At 41.7% G+C, this 21,347-nt stretch overlaps 1 protein-coding gene across 2 annotated transcripts in view; it reads left to right on the top strand.

Annotated features, from left to right (window-relative positions):
• CSMD3 (CUB and Sushi multiple domains 3) overlaps positions 1–21,347 on the top strand; it is a 1,215,628-nt gene that overhangs the window by 1,139,526 nt on the left and 54,755 nt on the right. For both annotated transcript variants that reach the window (XM_073330296.2, XM_073330291.2), the window contains 2 exons: positions 2,491–2,667; positions 11,816–11,995. In XM_073330296.2, coding sequence (XP_073186397.1) covers positions 2,491–2,667; positions 11,816–11,995 — 357 coding nt within the window. The remainder of the gene's footprint in view (positions 1–2,490; positions 2,668–11,815; positions 11,996–21,347) is intronic.

The raw sequence follows: 21,347 nt of genomic DNA on the forward strand, positions 1-21,347 counted from the left end.
CTCGAGCCCACAAATCTTTTCACACAGAGACTGAAACAGCTATAAGATAATAATGGTTTTTGGTCACCTGGGTACAGTTCAAATCAATAACTAGAGATGATAAATTCATAGCCTTTTGAGACAACCATTACTTTCTCTCTCCCATCCTCCTTCTACCAGTTTGTACCAACTACATATTTTTTTCCTAGGAGGAAAAAATAGGTAAGCCCTGTAGACCTCACTTTTTTAATATTGTTTTTTTCCTTTGACAAATGCTTTCCTGGTTGCTTCATTCCTAGTTACAGCTATTGTAAATATGAATACCAGTGGAAGGAGAAATTCAATTATTTTTAGAATTTCATTATACTACATATAATATGTCATAAATGATTAAACTATAAATTTTGTTTACTGATTAATATATGTTTCTCACTATTAGAAAATGAAAAACCCAATTTGAGTTACTTAAAACGAATCACTCTAGAATTGTGGAGCAAGATGTATTACCATAAAAACAAGACCTAACCAGATATTTATGGAGAATCATTTATGGTACTTCAGTCATCTTGATTTCACACATAAGAAGTAATTCCCAACAGACCCTGTTTGAGAAAAAAGCTTCCTGAATAGCAGAAGAAAATTTAAAAGCCTCTTTTCTCTTATTATCCACTTTATTATTATGGATTGTTCTGTCTTTAAGAGATAGCCATCTTATTTTGAAGGAGACAGCTTAATTAACATTGTCTGGCTATAACCAAAGAAGGACAGAGCACACTTGTTATGGATTTAATCAGGCCGCAACTTTATTATTAGATGTCTGGGACTACCTGGCAGATAACATTGTATCGTGCAGGTAACCCCCTGTTTATTCCGTAATTACCTGGGGGGCTTCCACCAGTTCCCCTCTTTTTCCAACCAGGTCCTTACTATCCACCCCCCTAGGAGGAGGGTTAAGGTGGGCTATAAGAAAGGGTATTGGCTCCCTGCCGTTCCAACCATAGGCACCCCAAACTGGTTAATATTCTGTTCCTTTAACCAGCACCTCCTTTTTAAGTCCTTTACCAGGCCATTTATCTGGTAACTGGATGCCTTCCCTATGGAGTACCTGCACTGGATATCCGCCACAAGGAGGCACCAGTAATTAGCTGGGCTGCCTTCTCCACAAACCCAGTTGGGTTCCCAGACACTTTTCAATGGTCTCTTGTACAGCAGCCAAAAAACAGGTCACCCCCAAGTCTGATAGGTGAACCCCCATCCTTCCAAATGAACTCGGTTGCCCCTTGCACTATGCAAGGATCATCGAGAACTCACGCAGATGGGTTGCAAACACCATGTACCACAGCACCCTTCCCTTCTTGATGGGCCATATCGGTGACCAGCATTCCGGGTCCTGAAATTGGAAGAACTCTTTACAAACCTCTTCATAGCACAGCCATGTGCTCAGAGCCAAGGATTTCCATGCCACCGCCAAGAACCACATATGCCACGGCTTCGTAGCACCAGCAGCATCTACTTGAGTTCATTGCTAGCATTAAAGCATTCCCCCAGCATTTTCTGACCTTTTTCCCTCTCCCACCGCATCATAAAGCAGTGCTGCCTTCCTTCTGGACAATGCCAGCTTTAGGTGTGGTGTGGTCAAACCCACTTTTAATATTCTTCTTGATGAACAGATGTAACTCTGATACAAAGTAATAATAAATAAATAAATATCTTATAATCTGTAGGGGGACATAATCACCCAAACTGAGCTTTCTTCCTTTGTATTTTGACCTTTTCTACTATCAAACTGGATTGCCATCATATTATTTTACATTTCAAGATATCTAAGATGCTTTCTTATTAATTTATCTTAGAAATCCTCTTGGAGGTATGTATATGGAATAAAGACTGCTGTTGTCTTAACTTTGCTTATATTATATTGTATTATATTGTATTATATTATATTATATTATATTATATTATATTATATTATATTATATTATATTATATTTATTAAAGAATGGTATTTAGGTGAAAAGCCATGTACTTCAAAGTTCGGAAATTCTAGATTTATAGTTGCTTGTGCAATGTTAATTCTTCATTTCAGCCTCCATCCTGTGCATTGAACGAGGCACAGTCCTGTGGAAAAAATAGTTTGTGATAATGTAATTAAAAATGGTATCATAATGCATACCCACAAGTGGACCGAATTGAGGTTTTAGGGGCAACCGTAAATCTGGCATTTTCTAGCTTTCCTGTGCTTGATTTTGCAACCTAAATAACTTTATTTTACCATAAGATTTTTAAGTGTAATTTCCTGTGTATTTTTCTCCAAGGAAAAAGATAAAAATAAATTATGGTATATACAATTGTAATAAACCATCGTCATCACATGTCGTCAACAGGATTTGAAAGCTAAATCTTCAGCTTTACCAAAGACTTCTATCCCTTAAACATGCTGGCAGAAGGAGCATTACCTGATTGATAATTTAACATTTTAACATCTTATACATTTAACATTTTATTTTATAGCTGTGCAGTGTGGTAATCCAGGAACAACTGCTAATGGGAAAGTATTTCGTATAGATGGCACAACATTTTCTAATTCGGTAATTTATTCCTGTATGGAAGGATACATACTTTCTGGATCTTCTGTAAGACAATGTACTGCCAATGGAACATGGTCTGGATCTTTGCCAAATTGCACAAGTAAGATTAATCTTCAATGAATAGTCTTCATGTTTAACCATAACTATGGCCCATCAGATATTGTTTAGTCTTTTTAATTAAATTCTTCATTCTTGTAAATACAGTAATACAGAATTTAGGTATTAACTGCCATCTGTTCCCTCACAACACTTCATAAACTCTTGGTAATTTACATAAAGTACGTTCAACCATGAAAATATTATGTAAGTGTAATATGAAGAATAAAATGTTTGAAGAAAGATGAGTTAAAACATACTGACTAGTATTACATTTAAAGGCACTTGTACATTCATATATTCTGCCCACTTAAACTTTCCTCTAACGGTAAAAAGTATTTTCTTGTGTTCAGATTTTGTGGTGTTAGTGTTCGGTTTTGTGTATGTTTTGTGTGATGCATCTGCTCATATGATAATGTGCTGGTCACTTGCTGAGCATGTTTCCTTTGTAAAACAGGAATAAAATACAATCGCTACTTGCTTTGCCATGAAAAAACTCATTTTCACTCACAAATGCATTCGCCTTTTTAATCCTTGTCTATATGGTTCATAGTTTTTACAAAAAAAAAAAAAGCAAACTGTGGAATAGTGTTTTTTTCTTATAACTTTGATTGTTTTAGCTGCCATTTTGTTTATTATTTATAAGTATTCTAAGTGGTTGCATAATATGTTTGTGGTGTGCATTTCAAATTTTTATTTGACATTTGAAAACTTCTGTAACTTCTTATACTATATTTCCTGCTCAGTGATTGCAATCTATAACTTTTCAAGTGTTTCTGTTGTAGTGTTCAAGTGTTATTGCGTGACCTTCGAAGATTATACATACAGTACTTGTGACATCACTTTATTTTAATGGAGTTATCAGTGGGTATCTACAATGTATTAACTGACCACAGTTTCAGAAAAGAAACTGCAGCATTTGACAGTTCTTGCAAGACAATATAGGAGTTCATGAAAAACTTGTTTGTTTTCCCTGAATGTGTGGCATATTGTTTTAGTACTATAGGTTCAGATAACAAAACCAAACATGCTTCAGATTGTTTCATTTAACTTCACTCCACACTGGCCTGTGCTTGACCTTTTAGAACATAAGAACAGCCATACTGGGTCAGACCAAAGGTCAATCTAGCCCAGTATCCTGTCTTCCAACAGTGGCCAATGTGAGTTGCCCCAGAGAGAATGAACGGAACAGGTAATTATCAAGTGATCCATCCCATTGCCCATTCCCAGCTTCTGGCAAACAGAGGCTAGGGACACCATCCCTATCCATACTAGCTAGTAGCCATTGATGGTTCTATTCTCCATGAACTTATCTAGTTCTTTTTTGAATCCTGTTATGGTCTTGGCCTTCACAACATCCTCTGGCAAGGAGTTCCACAGGTTGACTGTGAGTTGTGTGAAAAAAATACTTGCTTTTGTTTGTTTTAAATCTGCTGCCTATTAAGCACTTTTCAGCAATTTCTCATTCTCTCTCTCTCTCACTCACACACAGAGAGAGAAAATCCTCTCCTTGGAAGTCATGACTGATAGGCTAACCTCACCAATAAGACCTCAAAGGAACTGAAACTGATTTTTGGCACCTATTTGTAAGTGCTAGAACTGCATTACAGCCCCATTCTTTCTGCCTCTGTGAGCAGTTCTGTGCAGCTCTTCTCTGAGGAAAGGTTACAGACCCTTGAGTTCAGCAGCTGTCCTCCCCGTATCCTCCTTTTCCCATTTCGCCTTTCTCAAATTGTCCTCCCTATACCTCTAAAAGTTGCCAACCCAGACATCAACAGTCAAACTTTGCTATTGCTGCATTCAAAACAATTCAAAACAGGGATCTGAGTTTTCCTTAAAAAATTCAGTATGACCAGGGAGAGTCTCTTATGCTGTGAGTGGATGAGTTGAAGTTGGTTTCTCACCAAAAGTTGTCTGTCCATTAGTGAGGCAAGTGCTCAGTTTATCCATGATCAGAAGAGAGGGAGGATTTTCATTCAAGAGAGCTTTGATGAAGGTAGAGCTTGTAGGACATCCACCCAGACTCTGGCTGGAGAGGATCCACCTAGCAGTTATGAATCTGCTGCTAAGCCATCAAATCATCCATCCCTTCCGGCGATATCAGTCACTCCTAACACAGCTCTGCCATTCCTGGCTGTGATAACACTTAATACCTTGGGAAATCTCCCTAGAGAGGAGTTCATCTGACCATTTTGTTTCTCACCTCTCTTCCTCCAACATGTTCCAGCCTCCTTGAAAGAACTGTTTGAAGTGGACATTGCTGCATACTAATTGTACACAAGGTCAGTTCCATTACATGGGTCTCTCAGCCTGGGAAAGATAGATCTAGTCAACCCCTCCAGAGAGACTCTGCTGTGTCACGCACAAAACAGTCCCTCTCTATCCTCCAGTGGTCCCCAGGATAGCAGTGAAGCCCAGTGATCTCCTCTTTCCTGGATTCTCTGAAAAGGAACAGGCTTTATATCTCATATCTCAGAATCCTGTTCAGAGTCTTCCTTGACAACAGGAAAAGTCCTTCTGTCTTGTATCTCAGGCACTGTGGCCAGTTTGGATGATGTTAACTCATCATTTAAATCTGTCAGATGTTGATACTAGAACAATTTTCCAAAGTGCAGATCGAGCTAGGAATGCATGTTCTCTATTAGAAGGAATATGTGTAAAGGGAACTTTTCTTTTTTTGAGTATCTGGAAAACATTTCAGACTCTGAGTGGAAGAGCCCCTCTAGCCAGATATCTTCTAGCAAAATCTGCTGCAGGCAATGCAGTGTGCCCAGAACAGAATATTCCCATTTTGTTCTGTCCCCAGATTGACTTAGTGGAGGTATGCCAGTTTACAGCAGCTGAGACTCAATGTCTGCATATCACTTTCAAAGGAGCTCTGGAAGTGCTAACATCCTGCATTGTCACCTCCTACCATGAGCTTATTCACCCCAAATCAGTCCTGTAGGAGAACATTTATGAATTATTGGATCCCATACAAACAGCTACAAAACTTCCTCAAGGGACTCTCCTTTTTTGTAGAATGCTGCTTGTGACATAGCAATACTTTCTTCTCCATCTCTCTCCTCTGCATTAAATAGCTAAAAGACTTATCTGGCTGCTGTACTGGAAGTGGACTCCCTCCCATCACACAGTTTGAGGTGGTTAGCCACTTACTGAAGACCTAAGCACAGTGGCTAAGGAACTAACTGGTCCCAGCACACTCAGTGAGATCAGGAAGGCCACAGTCCTATCTATGGTTGTCCTTCTCTGCTTCTTTTTTCTTTCCTCTCCTTTCCCTTGTAGTTCCATTCTTCACTGGGAAAGACATGAGGTGCAATCATCATGGTTATTGGTACATACCAGTAACTGTCACCTCTGTCTGTGGGACACCAGTGCCCTTTTCCATAGTTAGCAACAATCCGAGATGGTTATTCGCCAAGAGTGTATGGATGTGCTTTGGCCCACTCTGAGAGCTATGCCTCTGCTGATGGAAATGGGGGATGTGATCCACCAAAGACTCAAGGTAGTCCATGAAAACTTAAGACCTCTAAGTCACGGTCATATGTAGGGTCTGCAGGGCTTGCAGCCAGTCTCTGTCTGATGAGAGTCCTCATTCTTACAACTGTGAGTCAGCAGAACCTTTGAGTTTAGTGAGACTTTCTCAGCTGCTTCTTCCATTCCTGTAGCTCTGACTCTCGGCCCCCTCCATCCTCCCCCCACTTCCTGATCTGGTCCTGAAACCTGCAATCTCCTCTACACTAGGATGAGCATATTTATCCCTATTTCTTCTTTTTCTTGAATGAGGGGTTTCTCCTTGGTCCTCATTCTTTGTCAGACTCTCGCCTGTGGATGTGTCCAAATCCTTGTGAATGCTCATTGTCAACTCCCCTGTCAACAGGTGATTGGCCATAAAATCAGCCACTGAAGACTTTTGCTTCAGTTTAGTGGTCTCAGAGACAGTCACACATGTCTGATAGTGGACTGGGCTATGTAAACTCTAAACCAAGCATAATTGGAAACTAGTCCATCGGGATCCAAAGTAGAGGGTACCACATTGCTCCCTTCTCAGGTTATAGCAGATATGCCTATTTTTGGCCAATACATTTATTTGTTTTTTCTACTTTGATCTTCTTTAGGTTTTCCAGACCTCAAGATTAGCGGTATGTTAAGATTCTACTAACACAAATTCCTCATCCCTTTAGGAAGAGGTGGTATCTCATAGTCCTCTGGCTTCTCTCAGCGGAGTCTTTTTCAGACATTTGGTCTAAGGGGCATGGTATTTATCATTTCCTTGGGTCCCAGTCCAGTGTTTTGAGTTATAAGAATCACCCGAAAGTGTCAGAGCAATGGTCAATCTAGCTCAATATCCTGTCTGCTGACAATGGCCAATGCCAGGTTCTTTAGAGGGAATGAATGGATCAGGCAATGATCGAGTGAGCCATTCCCTGTTGTCCCCTCCCAGCTTCTGACAATCAGAAGCTAGGGACACCCACAGCATGGCATTGTATCTCTGACTGTCTTAGGTAATAGCCGTTGATGGACCTATTTTCCATGAACTTTTCTCATTCTTTTTTGAACCCTGTTATAGTTTTAGCCTTCACAACATCCCTTGGCAAAGAGTTCTATGGGTTCACTGTGTGTTCTGTGAAGAAGTATTTCCTTTTGTTTGTTTTAAACCTGCTGCCTATTAATTTCCTGGATGACCCCTGGTTCTTGTGTTTTGTGAAGCGGTAAATAAGACTTTCTTAATCTCTTTCTCCATGCCATTCATGATTTTATAGTCCTCTATCATATCCTCTCTTAGTTGTCTCTTCTCCAAGCTGAAAAGTCCCAGTCTTTTTAATATCTCCTCATACAGAAGGCATTCCTTACCCTTAATCATTTTTGTTGCCCTTCTCAGTACCTTTTCCAATCCCAATATATCTTTTTTGACATGGGGCAACCAGAACTGAATGCAGTATTCATGGTGTGGGAGTACCATGGATTTATATAGTGGCATTATTATATTTTCTTATTATCTATCCTTTTCCTAATGGTTTAACATTCTATTAGCAGATGTTTTTGGATAACTATCCACAATGACTCCAAGATCTCTTTCTTGAATGGTAACAGCTAATTTAGATCCCCTTATTTTATATGTATAGTTGGGATTATGTTTTCCAATGTGTATTACTTTGCATTCATCAACATGAATTTCATATGCTGTTTTGTTGCCTAGTCACCCAGTTTAGTGAGATCCCTTTGTAACTCTTCACAGTCTTCTTTTCACTTAACTATCTTGAGTAATTTTGTAGAATTTTCAAATTTTGCCACTTCCCTGTTTATCCCTTTTTCCAGATCATTCATGAGTATTTTGAACAGCACTCGTCCCAGTACAGATTCCTGAAAGACACCACTGTTTACCTTTCTCCATCCTGAAAACTGACTATTTATTCCTACCTTTTGTTTCCTGTCTTTTAACCAGTTGCTAATCCAAGAAAAGGACCTTCAGTCTTATCCCATGACTTCTTACTTTGCTAAAGAGACTTTGGTGAGGGACCTTGACAAAGGCTTTCTGAAAGTCCAAGTACACTATATACACTTGATCATCCTGTGCATGTTTGTTGACCCCCTCAAAGAATACTAATAGATTGGTGAGGTGTGATTTCCCTTTACAAACAACATGTTGACTCTTCCCCAACAAATCTTGTTCATCTATACGTTAGGCTTACTAGCCTGTAATTGCTAGTATCATAGAATCATAGAATCATAGAATATCAGGGTTGGAAGGGACCCCAGAAGGTCATCTAGTCCAACCCCCTGCTCAAAGCAGGACCAATTCCCAGTTAAATCATCCCAGCCAGGGCTTTGTCAAGCCTGACCTTAAAAACCTCTAAGGAAGGAGATTCTACCACCTCCCTAGGTAACTCATTCCAGTGTTTCACCACCCTCTTAGTGAAAAAGTTTTTTCCTAATATCCAATCTAAACCTCCCCCACTGCAACTTGAAGTGGACTTCAAGTGCAACTTGAACTTGAAGTATCACCTCTGGAGCCTTTAAAAAAAAAACTCCTCCAGTCATCTGGTACAGAAGATGATTTAAATGATAGGTTACATACCACAGTTAGTAGTTTCTCAGTTTCATATTTGAGTTTCTTCAGAATTATTGAGTGAATACCATCTGGTTCTGGTGACTTATTATTGTTTAATTTCTCAATTTGTTCCAAAACCTCCTTTACTGACACCAAAATCCAGGACAGTTCCCCAGATTTGTCAGCTAAAAAGAATGGCTCAGCTGTGGGAATCTCCCTTTCATCCTCTGCAGTGAAGACCAATGCAAAGATTTCATTTCGCTTTCTCTTTCCATTAATTCTCCCTCGATCTTCCAATTGCCCCACTGATTGTTTGGCAGGCTTCCAGCTTCTGATGTAGGGTTTGTTGTTGTTTTGCTGTTAGTTTTTTGAGTCTTTGGCTAGTTGCTCTTCTAATTCTTTTTTGGTCTGCTCAGTTATACTTTTCCACTTGACTTGACTTGCTAAAGTTTATTCTCCTTTCTATTTTCCGCAGTAGGATTTAGCTTCCCATTTTTAAAGGATGTCTTTTTGCCTATAACTACTTCTTTTACGTTGTTTAGCCATGATGGCACTTTTTAGGTCCTCGTACTAGTTTTGTTTTTATTTAGGGTGTATACGTTTAATATGAGCATCTATTACAATGTTTTTAAAACGTTTCAATGCAGCTTGCATGCATTTCACTTTTGTGACTCTACCTTTTAATTTCCATTTTACTTGCATCCTCATTTTTGTACAGTTGAATTTAAATGCTACTGTGGTTGACTTCTTTGGTGTTTCTTTCCTCCTACCCCCCCAAGTATATTACATTTAATTATATTATGGTCACTATTACTAAGTGGTTCAGCTATATTCACCTCCTGGACCAGATCCTGTGCTCCATTTAGGACTAAATCAAGAATTGCCTCTCCCTTTGTGGGTTCCAGGACTAGCTGCTCCAAGAAGCAATCATTTGTAGTGTCAAGAAACTTTCTCTGCACCCTATCCTGAGGTGACATGTACCCAGTTAATATGGGGACAATTAAAATCCCCCATTATTACTGCATTTTCTATATTTATGCTCTAATCTCCTGGAGCATTTCACAATCACCATTCTGCTCAGGTGGTCAGTAGTATATTCCTAATGCTATATTCTTATTATTCAAGCATGGAATTTCTATCCATAAAGATTTTATGGTACAGTTTGATTCATTTAAGATTTTACTGAATATGATGCTTTCTTTCACATATAGTGCTACTTACCCACCAACATGACCTAGTCTTTTATTCCTGTATATTTTGTATCTTGGTATTATCGTGTCCCATTGATTATCATCATTCCACCAAGTTTCTGTGATGTCTACTATATCCTCATTTAATACCAGGCTCTCAAGTTCTTCCACCTTAGTATTTAGACTGCTAGAATTTGTATGCAAGCACTTATAAAATTTGTCACTTTTTAGTTCTCTGCCAGTATGTGATGTAATTGAATGGGATTCTTTCATTTGGCTATTTCTCTTCAGTTCTTACCTGTACTTCATGATCTTCCATCCTCTCCTCCTTACTAGGATATAGAGAATCCCGGTTAGTACATCATCCCCTAAGGGATGTCTGTGTCTGAACCATGTGCTTTTCTGTACCTGTTGGCTTTCCCCCAGCCCTTAGTTTAAAACTCCTCTACAACCTTTTAATTTTACATGTCAGCAATCTGGTTCCATTTTGGTTTAGGTGGAGCCTATCCTTCCTGAATAGGCTCTTCCTTTCCCAAAAGGTTTCCTAGTTCCTAATAAAGTTAAACCCCTCCTCCCTACACCATCATCTCATCTGTGCATTGAGACCCTGCAGTTCTCCCTGTCTAACTGGCCCTGCCCGGGGAGCTGGGATCATTTCAGAGAATGCTACCATGGAAGTTCTGGACTTCAGTTTCCAGTAGCCTAAATTTGACTTCCAGGACCTCTCTCCTATCTTTCCCTAGGTCATCTGTATGTATCACAACCACCAACTTCTCCCTAGCACTACACATAAGCCTGTCTAGATGGCTTGAGAGATCCATAGCCTTTGCACCCAGCAGGGAATTCACCATGTGGTTCTCTTTATCATCACAAGCCCAGCTCTCTGTATTTCTAATGATTAAATCCTCCATTACTATTATCTGTCTTTTCCTAGAAACTGGGATTCCCTCCCATGGAGAGGTATTCTCATTGCAAGAGGATACCATGACATCATCTGGAAGGATGGTCCCAAATATGGGATTGTTTCCCTCCACTCCAGTTTGATGTTCTCCTTCCTCAAGAGTTTCATCCTCCTCAACAGCACAGAGGCTATCCAACTGCTCTGCTGTGTCAATCTTCCCACCAACTGTTTCTTTATGTTCTTCCCTCCCTGTTCCTTAATTTGGAGCTGGTTGGGAAGCATTTGATTTCTGGGTGGTTGTTTTTAAGACATATATGTTATTTGTAAGGATGATTGTGTCCTGGTTTTATTTTCTGTGCAAGAAATACGTAACAAGCTGGTCCCATTCTTTCAGTCTCTACTTTCTCTTTGTCAGTGGTAAATTGGCATTCTCATTAAGTGTTTATTTGCAAAGTTCTGGATCAGGGAAACTTTTTTTCTGATTTTCATGGAACAGGAGGATGGATACTCTTCCTCAATCTGTTGCAGGTCCCTTATTGCCAGAGGTAAAACTTTTGTTTTTTTTTTTCCCCTCTCATTGTAGTCATTAACTTCTTAATTTGGGAAATTTCTGTACAATCTTTAAGGAGATCCAGATGAGTGACTTTCACACTGTGTGGTCCTTGGCAAAAAATCTGCTTATCCTCATATGCCTACTTCTTTTTAGTGTCTTTGTTTTCCAACTACCATTTTCTAATCCTGACATTTAAGTGATTAAAATAGTACAGTCCATTTTTTTCACTTTTGAACAGGTGTACTCATTTTTTCCTAAAATGTAGCTGCAGTAAGTATCCACGTACTGTGTTAGGTAGATGAATTAAGTGATATATATGTTTACCTAATGTAGCTGAAAATAAACATTTGCTATATTTTGGCAATAAATCATTAATTTGACTATGTGCTTTTTCTCCTCACAGATACACAGTCACATTAATAATTTACCTTCTGTTCTTCAACTCCTTACTTGCAGTAATCAGTTGTGGAGACCCAGGTATACCAGCTAATGGCTTGAGATATGGTGATGATTATGTTGTTGGACAAAATGTTACCTATATATGCCAACCCGGCTATACAATGGAATTGAACAGCTCCATAATTCGCACCTGTACTACCAATGGCACATGGAGTGGAACAATCCCAACTTGTAAAGGTATCACAATGATTTTGGGTATCAGAACATTTTTGTGTGTGACATTTGTACCTATTGTGTACTGTAACATGTTAGTCAAACTAAGTAAACATTCATCATTATAACCAAAGACTAAACATGTCTGGACATGTTAATATTTATTTTGTCTATAGGGTAAATTGAGTTGGGGGGCTTTAAAAATTGTTGTCTTACCATTTGTGTCTTTTATTTTGTTTCAAAAATTTAAAGTGTTAGCAGTGTTAGGGTGTAGATCTTACTGGGGCTCCAGGAGCCTCTTACTAAGTTTCTGCTTGAGAGAGTTCAGGTGACTTCCCTTATTTTAATGGAGTGTGCCCTTTTTCTGCATAATGTTAATCTACCGGATATGATATATTTCAGCAGTGTCTTTTGTGAACCTAGATGGTATTGGACTTTCTAATTGTCTAGATTGCAGTAAATAATTTTTTTCCCCATGGCTGGATAGCACTGGACTGTCTTGTCCTTCCCACCAGGAACTTTGGCCAACCCCTCCCTTGTTTAGGGTACAGAAGTTCAACACTCTCCAGTAGTATTAATATACTCAGCATGTTTTTTTAACAGCAAAGTCTAAATATTTCCAGCTGATGCCCTAATGTACATTTGTTTGGCATCTGATGTTTCCTCCTTCCTGTGTAACTTAGAAAAACAAAAGAGTAAATCCCCTGATCCTTCACACTTCCTATCTGCTTGCACATGCATCCCTTATTTACAGGTATTACAGGGAAGTTCTTGCTGTAGCCTGTAGTTAAAAAATTGGCAGCTTATAACTGAATTTTATTGTAATGTACCATCAAAAAACTATTCTAGTGATGTCATCAAAACTGCTATTTTCAAAGTAACCTACAACCTCTTCCTTGCTAAATTTAAGGGCATCTTCTCCAGGCTCATTCTCCTTGATATTTCTGTTACCCTTAACATAGTGAGTCTCCCCCTCCATCTTAAGGTTCTTTCCTCCATAGACTTGTGGGACTCTTCCTTCTCTTCCTTCTTTTCCTACCTAGCCAATCGTACCTGCAACCAGGCATTGGCAAGCGGTTCTTTTTCCTTCCCACTTTTCTAGAGGTATCTTCTAGGAATATTTGATAAATCCTCCCTTTTCTCTGTCTATGCTTCCCCTTGGTTGGGCTCATTCTCTCTCATGTCTTCAAATTGAAGACTCTCAGATCTGCATCTCCAGCTCTATTCTCTCCTTCTTCCATGTATGCCCTACCAAGCCTTGTCACCTCCTCCCAGCTATGTCAATATTGTAGGGTGCATTTTTTTTTTCAGTTCTGCTCCCAGTGTTTTGAATGCAGTTCATTCTCAAGTGCTCCAAATTTGTTGCTGTTCAAGAAAATGCTCTTCTTTTTTTTTACTTTTAATTACTAACCATCATCAAATACTACTGTTTTTGCATACAAAACTGATTACACAAGGAATTCTCTCTTTCTCCCAGGCATGGTAATCAGAGTTATTATATATTAATCTGAGGTGTATGTATCAATAATTCTGTTTTTTGTATACTGTTTCTTTAAATGAAAGTTGTCCTATCAGTCTGCTAGGGAACACAATAGTCAGGCAATGCAAGATGGATTCTCTTACATATTCTGCTTTTATGTTGCCTCTCTTCCCTTTTTTCATCAAATGTTATATTTATCTTAGAGTAAGGTTCAGCCTTGGGCTCCCTCAGGCCCGCTGGAGAGGTCTGAGTAGGGGGTTTCAATTTTGGCTGGACCCCTAAGGAGAAATTCTGGCTGGGGCAGAATCAGAGGCATCAGTCAGAACCTCACTCTTACTCTGTGTTTGGCCAGTTCTGTTTCTGACCATTCAGAGAGAATCAAAGTCCTTAATCCTGTCTTTCACTTTGCTCTACCTTATTTGGGCTGTTGTTACCCAAAGGACATTAACTGGGAGTGGTGGGTATACACCAGAGTATGAAGGGAAAAGTTCAACTTTCAGATGAGGACAGAGGTTGTAAGCTCTTTGGGGAAGGTACACTTCTCTTCTGTCAGTCAGTCACTGTACACACTTATGCACTGTACAAATATTAAGTAATAACCATATGTGAAATCTCTGATGCTCTCAGAAATTCCTTATTTTATTCCATGCAAATTTCTGTACAATGACAAGTTGTACACTTTTAAACTAATATTATAGTTTATTTTGAATATGTAATCAAAAGGAATGTATCATATATAACAATTTATTTGGAATATATAGTAGCTATTTGTTACTGTTAGGAGGATTTGGTACAATTTAGATACAATAAGTGGACAGTGAACTGCTCAGAGTATGCAAACACTATTTTCCAGCTGCCACTGAAATACTAGATGCATATGATTCTCCCACATTGGTCTCCGCAAGACAAGGATGTGTGTGTTCATTCACAAGTAAATGTCAGTCAGGCATTGTACTTTTCAGTAAAACTGTCTTAAATATCACTTCTTTTTTACTACCAATTTCAGCTGAAACCCCAAGCAGAATCCACTGCAGATATACATTATTAATGGTTCAAGCTCTGCTGTTATTGTTGATAGAACCTTGACAGGGCAGTGTTCACTTTTATTCATAGAATCATAGAATATCAGGGTTGGAAGGGACCTCAGGAGGTCATCTAGTCCAACCCTTTGCTCAAAGCAGGACCAATCCCCAACTAAATCATTTATTTCTTCATTTTGAGGCTGCGGTCATTTACTTATTCTTTCCTGACCCGGGTTCCCCTATATTGCCAACAGACATTCTGCAGCCCATTGTCTGCGTCAACTCAGTTACATATGCGCTATTCCCCTCCTGTCTGCAGTTTCTGGAGGTAGTTCAAAGCTGAAGCACAGCCAGTGCTAACCACACCCCCTTCTCCTGTTTGCTCCCAGATGTTCTGCCTCCGTGGCAGCAAATAAATGGTGGTTCACTCACTCCCATCCTTTTCTTTTAGATTTGTTATTTTTAGCCATTTTGGGGTCAGTTAAAGCATTTTCATTTGCTTTCAAGTCTCCTCACCTCCTCCTGGTCTGGGATCTGAGCAGCACAGTGGTCATAGCCACCCAGAGCCTCCACTGCAGCATCTCCCTGCCGAGCTCCTCCGCCCCCTTCCAGGCATGCAGAGCAGCTGTGCAAGCAACGGATAAAATCCAAATAGTGCTCTAAATGTGAAGCACCTTTCTCAGGCCAAGCAGAAAGTAAAAAATGCCCAATCTGCCCCCAAACACCCACCCCTATCTCTGCTAGGACATGGGACTCTGAGCGGACAGGAATATTGGTGCCTTCCCACCAGTTAGTCTTGATTCCACCACAGAAAACCCCCACTAGGAGAGCGAAGCAGAACTAGGAGGGAGGTTTGGAGGACAAGGAGACCTTCCCTCAGCTGACCCAGAAGGTAAGTCCTGGGGCATAAAGAAGCATAAAGATTAGACCCTTTCTGGTCTATTGTTTCCCTCTCTCTCTCCCTCCCCCCCCCCCAAGTGGAAAGAAGCATAGCACCTACACAACTCTTCTGCTGCACACCGTGAACCAGAGGATTCTTGTGATCCTCTGAGTTAAGTTCTGCAAAACCCAGAGAATCTGGGTCCCCCCAAAAGCAAAAGCAAGTGTTTCCTTCTTAAGGCAGCTTTTTTTCACTGAAAAAGTAGGGTGAAAATCAGGGGCTAGATTCCTTCTCCTTTGCCTTCTCCCACTGAGGGAGTGTGTGCTGGGGGTTATCTCCCTCACAGACTATGCCTGCACTATAAGCTAGGGATGTGCTTCATACCAGTGGCAAATTAGCCACTGGGAAAACTGCCCGTGGGCCCCAGCCAAATGGAGGGCCCTGGAAAAATTGATGTCCATGAGTGCTGATCCACTCTGCCCAGCACTCCTGCTGGGGAGTGGGGTCGGGGTGTGGCGGCTTGCCCCACTCCACCTGCCTGCCTGGCACTCCTGTCGGGGATCAGGGTCAGGGCGTGGGGGCTTCTCCTGCCTGCCTAGCACTCCTGCCCCCGCGCCCTGACCCTGTTCCCCCGGACAGGAGTGCGGGGTGGGCGTAAGAATCCCTTGTGCCCTGATCTTGCTCCCTGGGAGGAGCGTTGGGTGGGGACAGAGTGGGCTGCAGGCAGAAGGGATGGGGAGGGCCCCAACTTGCTCTGGCCCAGGGCCCCACAAGACTGTAATCTGCCTCTGACACATACTCAAGTTAGCATGCATGTAAGCAGCAGTGTAGCTCAGTAACATGGCACAGCTGAGCCCCGCTGAGAACCAACCCACCTGAAATCAGAGGGTATGTACTCAGCATAGCTCAGCTCTGCCTGTACTGCCACTGCCCATGCTACTGAGCTACACTGCTGCTTACACTTGCAGGTGCTCAATGAGAGCTAGCACGGATATATGTACATAAGCAAGGGAATCACACCCCTGGCTCACAATGTAGACAGAGTGCTCCCCACCCCGCAGAATGGCCAGGAATGCAAAGAAGCCTGTGCCCCCCGTGCAGCCCTGCCTCAGCCTGCAGCCTAATGGAAATTGTGTCTGTCTGGCTTTCAACCAAAGACCCTCGCTGTGCCAGGGAATGGGGCTCAGATTTGAGGCAGCTTCAGAATGGGAGTTTTGCCTTCTGATCATCAGACATAAACCCTTGCTCTGCCTGGGAAAGGGCTCTCTCTCCACCCCTCCCTGCTCCACAGGCTGAATCCACATGAAAGCCTTGAGCACTTCAGGAAGGCCCTGACCAGTATAGACACACCTGAGGATTCCACTACCCATGGAGCTGCATCTTCATGGGATTACAGAGGCGTAAATGAGAAATTCCTTCCCACCTTCTAAATGATCTTGCTTTCCTGAATAAACATCCAGGTGATATTAAGTTGCTCCTGCAGCACTTACTTGGGTTCGATCTAGACTGGGGAGCAGGCAAGCAGCCTTTCAAGCATCCAGGGACAGATAGCAAATTTTCTCACAAGTGAAGCCTGCGTCACCGCTACCTCTCGTCCGTTGTGTGGTCACCAGGCCAGGATGAATAGTGTGCTCCCTCCATCTTGTAAACAGCCAGGGGGGAACGTACCACACATGCAACAAATAAAACAAAAAACCTGCAAACTGTTCCATGATGGCCGGCAAGGAACTTAGTAATAAAATATCTTTCCTTTCAAGCATTATTGTGATACATGTTTTCTCTTTCCAATGAGGACACCTCATTAAACCAAATGTTAAACTAAAATATTTAGGTAGGTAGAAACAAAGAAAATCCATAAATTTGGGGAGCCTATGGTTGGTGCAGCAGACATAGGTCACACCTTCAGAAGCGGATTTCATTCCAAGACCCTTATACCATAGGAGTGATGACAAACTGCACAGCAATGTGAAAGCTTCACCTATAACTGTCCAGACCAAATTTTTTTCATACATTTAGTAGGAAAACCTACTTCATGGTAAACAAGAGGCTCATCTTCTAGGGGCATGATCCTTGCTTGGAGTAAGATGTCTCAGGTCCTGTCTTGGGCAAACAATTGATGTGATTTGTGACCAGCAATGGATTCTAAATTGGTGGCTGCATGGATGTCATGTTACACCCAGGAACAGTCATTGCTCATTCTAAATGGTGCATGCAAACTTACAGCTGTTGGGGAAAACATTAGAGAAATTAGTAGCTAAGACAGAAAAGAAGTATCAATCCTCATTATCAAAGCCAGCACAGCAATCTACTGGTTACTACCAACACCAAGGGTATCCAAGAAGGGACTGTTACCCTGGCAGGGGAAGCTTCTGCTCCAGATTTTTTCCAAGGCAATTTAGATGAATTTTCCTCCAAACCATCAAAATCCTCTGCATGACAAAGACTCTCCCTTATGATCCGCCCTTTGCACCCAGAGTCTTAAGTGGCTGTAGTAGTCACAGCAAGGCAAAGCTCACAGGCCACAACACACAGTGCCAGAGCCCAGATTCCTGATTTCCAAGCAATCACTTGGATCACTTGATGGTTACCTGTTCTGTTCATTTCCTCTGGGGCACATGGTATTGGCCACTGTTGGAAGACAGGATACGAGGCTAGATGGACCTTTGATCTTACCCAGTATTGCCAGTCTTATGTTCTTAAGCATATGGCTTTGCAGTAACATCAGGAAAAAACTCCCTGATTCCCTAGACAAACAGACTTTACCTGGGAGTGGAGGTAGACCCTTCAGTGACAAAGATCTAGACAGAAGATCCAGAAGATCCAGGGCCTGATATCCATGCTGGACAAATGCATGAGGCCAACCACAGCTCAGTGTCTCAATTCACTGGGCCTTCTGATCTTGCACATATGGGTCTCCCAATGGCGAGGTCACATATCAGACCTTTCTTCTGCGGGCATGTGCCCATTCCCTCAAGCTAAGGCAAGACCAGACACTGATTCACAATGAGGTGCCGGATCCCCTAGTGTGATGGAAGGTCTCAGAGAACATCCACACGAGTCTTCCCATATCCTTTCTTGGGCTTCACGTTGTTACAACAGACACCAATTTGAAGGGATGGGGAACACTTCTGGGACCCAGAATAGTGTAGGGTAACTGAAGATCTGGGGAAAGGACTACCACATCAATTTCTTTGAGCTCAGAGCTGTCAAACTAGTGAGATGGCAGAACTACCTAGCGTGCAATCACTTTTTGGGCCAACCAGACAACATGACCATAGTTGCGTACAGGAACAACCAAGGGAGAACAAGGAGCGTAGCTCTAAATGCAGAAGCAATGGAGACAATAGAATGGGCAGACAAGACATCACCTTCCCTAAAGGCAATACCCATAAAAGGAAAGCTGAACCAAAAGGCAGACTGGCTCAGTTGACACAAAGTCAACTACTCTGAATGATGCCTGAACCAGGAAATCTTTACTCTGATCTTGCATATGTTTGGTTTCCCCTAACTTGACCTGTTTGCCAATTACAGCAATGCAAAATGGCAGAAATTCTTCACCTGAGAAGCAGACCCTAAGTCCATGGGACAGATGCTCTGGCACAGAGATAGCCGCAAGAGCTGCAATATGCATTCTTACCCTTCTCTCTCCTAGGGAAGGTGTTCTGAAAGGTAAGGTGAGAAGGATGAGAGCCCTGACTCTTTATCAACGAAGAAAACCCTAGTTTTCTGATCTGATAGAACTGACACTGTAGCCACCGCTTCAGACAAGACCAGACCTCTTTTTTCCAAGGCTCATTCCTCCATCCAGACCCAGGTCACCTTTAACTGACAGCCTGGCTATTGAAAGAAAAGTGTTAGCCACACTCGGCCTATATTCCAAAGTAATCAGGACTCTGCTCTCATTCAGGAGAGTTTTTCCACATGAAGACTTATAAAGACTTATAAAGCATACCTGTCCATATAGACCACGTGCAGTTTGTTGTGCCAAGAGTGCATCTCATATCCAAGGGATCCTGGGATTCCAGCCACTTATGACTTCCTTCAGAAAGATGCAGATAAGGGCCTTTTGCCCAGCAGGGTAGTTCACCAGATATCAGCCATAAGTCTTGTACTATTAGTAGGATCCTCGGGATCCTTGGCAGAACCCTCAGGTATCCAGAATTTTCAGAGCAATCAGACTGCCCAGACCAGCGGTCGGACCAATCTTTCCTCAGTTGGTCCTATCTCTGATGTTGAAAGCTTTAACCACCCGTCCCTTTGAACCTCTGATTTCCTTCACTCTGCCCATGGGCACAGCACCTGACTGTGATGCAGTGGCACACCCCAGATGGAAGAAGCACACTAAAGACTTATATCATGTGTAAAGAATCCACAAGGAAATGGGTCTCCCTGTTCATTTCCTCTTATCCCCAGGTGCCAAGGGCTTAGAGTATCCAAACTATCCATTACTAGATGGATCAGACTATGCATCGCTGAGGCACCCAAGGCATCCAACAGCCCTGGTCCTAAAGGAATCAAGGTTCATTCTGCAAAATCCTTGGCAACCTCATGGGCCGAAAGAGCATGTGCCTCCAACACAGAGATCTGCAGAGCAGTCACATAGCTATCAGCTAGCGCCTCTACCAGGCACTATAAAGTAGTCTTTCTGTCTCCACCGAGGCCTTCTTTGGCAGGAAAGTGCTGCAGGCAATGGTCCAGACATAACATGGCCATTCGAGCAGTTCAAAAATATTTTTTCCCTATTTCTTATGTTCACTTTTCTGTCCCTCCCTAATCTTGTTCACTGTTTGCTACTTCTCATGCATATCAGAATTGTGGTGGATGCTGGGCTGCAGAATGGAAAATTTTCTCACCCAGTAATTTCCTTTCTGCTGTCAAGATCTCCCACAATTCTACCTACCCTGGACGGCTTCACAGCAAAGGCTCAGCATTCTGTTTGGATAGTTACCAAAAGGCAGAGGCCTACTGCACATAATTAATTAGTTGGCACTGAAGGTAGTGTTACAAATCATTTTCTAAGAGCTATTTTGCAGCTTAGAAATGCATCATCTGAGGAAGCAGAAGGGGGTGTGGCTAGCACCACCATTGCCAACTTTCAAGAGTTAAATAAGCACTCCAACTTTCAAAATAAGCCAAAAATCAAGCTAATCCCACTTCAAAACAAGGCCGAAACAAGCCAATCCTTAAGAACCCCTCTATATGATTAGATCTCCCCCAGCGTGCAGTTGGGGACTGTGGTGGGCCCACTGTGCAACCCTGACTCTCTCCCCTCCTTGTCCCTGCTTGCCCATTGCCCCTGCTTGCTGGGAGCTAATCAAAGAAAAGAAGCTTCAAGCCAAACAAGCAACAAGCTACAAGCCGAAAACTAGCCAACAAGCAACTCACAAGCCAATTAAGCCAAAAACAAGCCCAATTTCTGTGTTTTTTCCACGGGTTTGGCATATCCGGCTAGCACAGCCTGCGCTGCAGCTTTGAACTGCCTCCAAAAATGGGAGACAGGAAGGGAATAGAACATACAGTTCAGAATTATGGGAGATGCTCCTAGCAGAAAGGAGATTATCAAGTAAGAAATGTTTTGTTTGTTCCCTTGCTTTTGAGCCAGGAAGCTGGAACATAAAGTCCCTTTTATAGTGACTAGTAATAAAGCTGCTTGGTAAACGGACTATATCCAATTGGTGCAGGGTAAGAGTGTTGGTGATTATCCCAAACCCCAACTTCTTACTGATGCTGCCGCTTGAAAGAAAGAAAAGAAAAGAATTAAAAAAGGTAAAAGCTACCCCTTTTAACCTGAGGGCCTAACCCAAAATTCAGGGGTTAATCGGTAGTTCCAGTTTGGAGGAGAAATTGGCGATAGAGATTTCTTTGATGCAGTTTTGTTTATTGGCAAAGAATGCACAAACTTCTGTGTCTCTGAATGCAGAAGGAATCAAATAGCAGGAAACAGTTTATTTTTTTCACAGCACTAACAACACTTTTTCCATCCTGTACCCCAAC

Source organism: Lepidochelys kempii, chromosome 2 (genome assembly GCF_965140285.1).
Source record: "Lepidochelys kempii isolate rLepKem1 chromosome 2, rLepKem1.hap1, whole genome shotgun sequence".
Classification (NCBI taxonomy): Eukaryota; Metazoa; Chordata; order Testudines; family Cheloniidae; genus Lepidochelys; species Lepidochelys kempii.